The 7,032-nt window shown below is 34.9% G+C and overlaps 1 long non-coding RNA gene and 1 gene segment (V, D, J or C); one reads left to right on the top strand and one right to left on the bottom strand.

The window, feature by feature from the left end:
- Positions 1–344: 344 nt before the first annotated feature.
- LOC122142450 lies at positions 345–875 on the top strand. The segment is given in 2 exon segments: positions 345–414; positions 536–875. Coding segments are annotated over 2 exon segments (375 nt in total).
- Positions 876–1,646: 771 nt separating this feature from the next.
- Positions 1,647–7,032, bottom strand: part of LOC122142353 — an 18,625-nt gene continuing 13,239 nt past the window's right edge. The window contains exon 3 of the long non-coding RNA XR_006158560.1: positions 1,647–1,786. This is a non-coding gene — a long non-coding RNA (uncharacterized LOC122142353). The remainder of the gene's footprint in view (positions 1,787–7,032) is intronic.

The following is a 7,032-nucleotide window of genomic DNA, read 5'->3' as shown; positions in this document are numbered from 1 at the left end:
CCACCAGACCATCATTAAACACCTCAAGATCTGAACATTTAACTCTTAAAAATATGTGTTTAGAAAGCAGATGATCTTTAATATTGTTAGTTTTTTTATTAAGCCAGTAAAATAATTAAACACTCACTGTAGAGAGTGTCTGTCTGATTTATAAAGCTCATTATCATCATAAAGTATTAGAACATTTATTGTTTTGTAGAACATGAACAGACCTGAGACTGACAGCTGTCTGTTCTGTGTATGAAGAGCATTTACATACAGAGACACTTTGCATGAGAGTGTTTATAGTGCTGTGAGTTTAACACTTCATGACTGAGAGCAAACAGAACACAATCTTCATCATCACACAAGACACAACAACAACAATGAACAACATCATCATCCTCATCTGGACTCTGACTCTATGCATTCAGGGTTAATATTTTTTTGTAATTAGAATATTATAATTTTTATATTATTTTAATTAGTATTATATTATTATGTGTCATCCTCATCTGGACTATGTTTAATTATCAACTAAAATGTTTTATTTCAGAGATCTGGGGACAAGTGACAGTGACTCAGAATCCAGCGATAAAATCCATCAAACAAGGAGACACTGTTACAATCAGCTGTAAAATGAGTCAGGCACTTTCTAGCTGTGGTAGCTGTGTGTCTTGGTATCAGCAGAAACCTGGAGAAGCTCCTAAACTCCTCATTTATTACATAAACACCCTCCAGTCAGGAACTCCATCTAGATTCAGTGGCAGTGGATCTGGCACTGATTTCTCTCTCACCATCAGTGGATTCCAGACTGAAGATACAGGAGATTATTACTGTCAGACTGCACACCATATCAGTAGCTGGGTGTTCACACAGTGATAAAGAGTCGTACAAAAACCTCCGTCAGTCAGAGTGACAGTGACTGCACTGATACAGCTGAGAGACACTGCAGCTGCTGATGAGAGGAACACAAACAAGTTACACATTTAATTCTAATTTTAATTTTTTAATAAAATAATTTAGGTGGATTATAATTGTACACTCAACTATACAGTAGATGGACGTACAACACTCTTTGATCAATGTTTTTTTCATCACACTTTATATTTGGTGGCCTTAACTACTATGTAACCTTTAATAATTAATGTGATGTCCTACTCTTAGATGTATCCCACCTCAATAGCAGCGGAAGTGTTTTGCAATAAACTATGAACACAATAAGTACATTGTAGTTATTTTATTATTTAATTACATAGTAGTTAATGCCACCTAATATAAAGTGGGACCAGAGGAAGTATCAGAGAACTGTCATAAATGATCTGATGTAAGAGACACAACAGATGAGAAAGAAAATATCAAGCAAACATTGTCCTAGTAATTTTTTCATAATTCCAGGTTCTCTCAAAATTGTTTATTTGTTTGTTTGTTTGTTTCATTTATGTATGTATGTATTTATTTATTCATTTTAATCCATAACACCTTAACACCAACTTAAACTATGAATGCCGGGAGCACCTGGACAAACACTACATGCATCTTCCTCTGTTAGCTCTCCAGCTTCCCAGCGTGCTTTACTGAGGGTCAGGACGCTACTGCGGCTGTAGCGGCCCGTCCTGGCTACGCTCGCTCTCTGCGCTGGGTCACAAACCCCCTCGGTGACCTCTGAGCCGTCCAGTGTCCAGCTCACCAGCGCCCCCTGTGGAGAGTAAGAGCTGAGCAGGCAGAGCAGTGCGGCTGAGTCTCCAGAGATCTGGCAGAGAAGAGGGCGGCAGCAGAGACACTGAGGGCTTCACTGTGGGACCAGCTGCAGGAGACAAACACAACACATTCACAAACACAGAGAAAACACACTGCAGCTCTGCATTCACAGCATTTCAACAGGACTTTCAGCAGCAGACATGAGGAGTGCAGTCAAAATCACAACCATCTCATCATTCATCTTATTCAACATCACTGACTGACATGACTGCTTTAATTCCAGTAGGTTATTTATATATATATATATATATATATATATATATATATATATATATATATATATATATATATATCCTGATTCCTGAGATAAAGTTGAGAATTTTATGCTAAATATTCTACTCTTATTTTTTTTTCTTTTGTTTTACACTTCTCAAAATGTGACATCTTATTCAAACATCATTACAGCTGATATATTTAAACCAATATACAAACTACACAATCAATATATACATTTAAATTAAACATCATAAATGAAACATACTAATACTGCTTTCAGTTATTTTATTTTCAAACATAAAGATCTAATATTTTATTGGATATATTCTCTTATATTTTTCTTTACACTTGTTTTTATTTTTCAAAACAACTCCAGCAACAGTTTCAATCTGCTATCTTGTAAGCTCAAATTAAATTATAGATCATAAGAAAGAAAACAGTTTAAATCAGCATTTCTAAATGTACTTATATTTTTTTAAATGGGTTTTTTTTTTTCTTGTATTAAAAAAAAAACTGCTTTATAAAGAACAACATGAGATTGTCAAATCAGCTACAAAAGTAATACATCTATATTCAAATGTCACTTTTTTATGTATAAAATCTATAATAATAAAATATGAATTTATTTAATAAACACAGTGTAAAAATAATGAAGGAAAAACAAACCAGTGATAACACTAATGAACTCTTTAGCATTATGGAAAATGTGTTTAGACAAAGATTTGTGTGTGTTTCAGTACGAATAATTCAGTTCAACATTAAACATTTTATTATGCAATTTTTACTGTTTTAACATTTTCTTATTATTTTTTTTATTAAATTATAATATTTTTATACAGAAGAGTTAAAGAGACAGACTTACCGAGCAGCAGTTTAGTTCCTCCACCGAAAGTCCACCACAGTGATACAATCTCATGAAACTGAAATAAAGTCAGTGTCAGTTCATCATTGATTCAGTGATAAATAGTGTCTGTGCAATCAAGTCAACAATATTGCCAGAAATTAAGTGTCCCCAACTAAGCAAGCCAATAATCATAATCAAAGAGTTTATTAATCTCATTTACAATAGACTTGATTCAGTCTGACTTTATGTACCCTATTTTCTCATTCATTCTCGTGTTGTGTACTGACTAACACTTTTTTAAGGACATTTATTTGACGATCTGTGACTCTGATGTGACCTTTGACCTCTTTTATCATGGATGATGTTGTGGAGTTTATCATAATGATGTTTCTGTTCTTCATATACAGCATATACAGCTCAGTCATTATGATTCACATAAACACCTGCAGCTTCAGACAAATCAATCAGTAGTTTATGAATTTTTCAGATTAACATTGTTTCAGTCTAGACTCATTTGACACAATTATGAGTCCTGATGATCTTTATACAAATGGAAAAAAGGCTACATGTAAATGTTTCCCATATAGTGACGTCAACATTAATTCAACAATAAATAAAAAACCCACAATGGAATCATTTTTATCATCTTTTTTTTTATTATTATTATTATTTTTGTTCCCCTGATTACATAAAATTAGTATATGATTTTAGTAATAACAAAACTGGTGCTTTTTACAGATATTTTTAAAATGGTTCTACACTCATGATAGGAAGAATCCAGGCATTTCAGTGACCTAGGAAAAAAAAAATAAGCATAATGTTGGTCGCTCCTTAAGGTGGATACTTTTCAATTAAACAGATATCTATATGAATCGTGAACACACATTGAACACATTGTGGTTCTTCAGCTGCACTGGAAAATGAAAATGCTGCATCCACACTGATAGAGTGTCAATATAAAGACATAATTTTAGGGCCAACAAACACCAACAAAACAAACAAGTATTTTGGGTAACACTTTATAATAACGTTCTGTTATAAGTCATTTATAAATTATTAGTTAATGATGAACTAATCATTTACAAAACATGACTATACATTCATAAATGATTAATAAGTAATAAGTTAACATTTTAGTAATGTTTTATTAATTCAGTTTATAAGTCACTTATAAGTTATTAGTTAATGATGAACGAATAATTTTACACAAAACATGATTATATTGTTCATAAATGATTAATGAGTGGTATGCTAACGATTTACAAATGTGTTGTAAGTTATCCTAAAAAAAGTTTAAATCATGAAATAAATCAAAGAGATCATTAGTAGATGTTTATACGTTTATTAGTTGATACAATATTTATCGTTTATATTAGATTACTGGGATGCAGAAAGTGTTATAAATGACTTGTGTACATATACAAATAATTTGTAACAGGTCAGCGCCCCCCCCCCCCCCCCCCCCCCCCCCCCCCCCCCCCCCCCCCCCCCCCCCCCCCCCCCCCCCCCCCCTCAAGGTCTACAAGTGATATGTAACACATTTTACAAGTGATGAATAGTTTACAACTTTAGATTATTAGGGGATGCAGAAAAAACTTTGTAAATGATTTATTAATGTGTTTACACATCATCTATAACAGGTGTTGAACACTGTGTAGTGTGTACTAAGTACTGACTGGTGAGGGTACAGACAGCGGTCTTCTCTGACACACATGGAGTCTTTAACTCTGTGCACCTGATGTGAGCTTCAGTGGAAGGGGTTTCACTGCATCACTAGATCCACACACTCCACACAGAACACAAGTCTGTGCCGATGAGTGAAAGGATTTAACACAAGCCACTGGAATCACCTGACTAAGGCATTTATAAATGTTTATCCAATTCAAAACAAATGAATTAACTCTTCTTAAAAACAGTGCTTTAGCATACCTGCATGTTTATGTGCTTTTGAACATGGACCAGCTAAAACAAATTCACCAATAAATCATATACTGATCATTTACTGATGGTGGTCTTCTCTTCATCATTTGTTCATGATTAACAATTGTTTTTTTATTGAGATGTAATTATACAAAACAATTTTGACACGAGAATACTTCCACGTCAATGATTTATAAGATCAATATGTCATTATCAGTAATTGTTTAAAAACACCCCATTAACTCTGAAAGTAAAATAATTACATTAGTTTGTCAGCAGCTCAAGCTGTTGTAAATCCTGCCCACTTCTTTGCATCGTCAGCACATGCTTCAGTGCTCTGAGAGTGTTTATAGTGCTGTGAGTTGAGTTTAACACTTCATTACTGAGAGCCGAACAGAACACAATCTTCATCATCACACAAGACACAATAACAACACAATGAACAACATCATCATATGTAGCAAACTTTCATGAAGACAAATAATTATTTTGAAATGTGAAATACACATTATTTTCATTTTATCTATATGTCCCTTCTTTCAGAGTGTAGAGGACAAAACACTGTAAATGTTACGGGGCAAACAAGACGTGAGACGTGCGGATCCATGTGCAAATTTTTTTATTAAAGACGTGGTCATAAACAGGAATAGTTCAGCCCTGAGGCGATGTGCAAACTGGCATGTAGAAGGCAAGGCAAGAGCAGTCTGGGTAAAGAAGCAAGGTCAGTCAGGTCGAAACGACGACGAACATAATCCAACAGAGCGAGACTAGAGCGATAATCCAGGTACAAGAGGAAAAGGTCCAGGGCAGGGCAAACAGTATCTGAACAGGGCAAAGACACGAGAGGTTATCCAAATTGTACACAGGCAATAATCGAGCCTGTTCCTCCAACAAAAAAAACGACCCATATAGGTTGTTTTGTGCAAACACCTTATTACGACCTTTTTTTTTTTTTTTACGTTTAACAAAATACGTTAAGCGGCCTCTAGCGGGCGTAAAAAATAAGGAATGACAGTATCGCGTTGCGTCTGCGGGCTGTCGTCATGAAAGACGTTGGGTACAATATACAACGTCTCCACCAATCATGATAACCAATCAAAACGCACGTTTCGTTTAGTTAAATGCAATGTGTGGACTTTTTTACACTGATCCTCACAGTACATTCGTACATATTTTACTAGGAGGGCTTATTCGTTCGAACCTGACCTAAACCCACCACCTAAAACCCCACCCCCTACAACCTAACCCCTACCGTGCCACAGCAAAATCATGCTAAATTAGTAGGATTTTTTTGAGCATATACATGTGTTTTACTGCACGTCCATTTCTCGGGGGATCGAACCCATCGATAGCATGATTGCATATCAAGGTATAATGCAATAATCTACCAACTGAGCTACACGAAACGGAAATCACGGTGCAAATAAAAGAGTACAAAACATTAATAGGGAAAACGAGCGACCTTTTTGCCGATAGGGGCGCAATTTATAGTATACGCTCTGATGGGGGTCGTATTCCAGGGATTTTGACAAACGACCTATATACGAGCGTATTAGTTGGAGGACAGGTTGCAATAATCAGAAGACAAGAAACAGACAAGGCAAGACTAGGCTAAGGCTAATAAACTTAAAGCAGGGCTCCGTAATGTATATATAAAACCGTTTTGCTGCAGTGAGAACTTCAGACATAAAACATGCTACTACTTGTATCAGGTTATTTCATTTATATATTTTTTTAGACATTACTAAGGACTACATTTAGTAAAAGTTTGAAATTGAAATGTTGATTTGAAGTGTCAGTTATCATTTAAATCTGAAACAAGGAAAGCATTTTTGTTAGGCTATTCATATTTACTACAGTGTGATCAGTCACACGAAAAGTCATCAGAATGTAAAGTTTGGCTCAGTTCAGTGTGACCAGGGTAATATTTTAAAACATAGAATTGAGTGTTTCATACCATGAACAGAGTTGTTTTGTTGTTGTGTTTTTTATATTTTTTGAAATATTCTTCATAGTCCGCAACTGGTAAATTGAGATTCCAGTAGCTTTACTGGCATAATAAAAAAATGCTTTACAAAGCAATGACAGCGCTTCAAAAACCAATGATGTTGAGCAAATTTATCAATATGAAATTACAGTTATCAAATTTAGAGGCTACAATTCATAGTTTTTCAGTCACGTGACTGGCTCAAAGACCTGGTGGGCAAAACTTCCATAGAAATTGCAGCAAAAGCTTCTCATTTTCTATTTGTTTTCCAATCCACAAATATTTCGATCCTTTTGATGACCGGACTTATATATCTCATCGAACT

This window comes from Cyprinus carpio, chromosome B25, assembly GCF_018340385.1.
Source record: "Cyprinus carpio isolate SPL01 chromosome B25, ASM1834038v1, whole genome shotgun sequence".
Classification (NCBI taxonomy): domain Eukaryota; kingdom Metazoa; phylum Chordata; class Actinopteri; order Cypriniformes; family Cyprinidae; genus Cyprinus; species Cyprinus carpio.
Note: the sequence above shows the minus strand (reverse complement) of the source record. Positions and strands in the feature narration are given on the sequence as shown.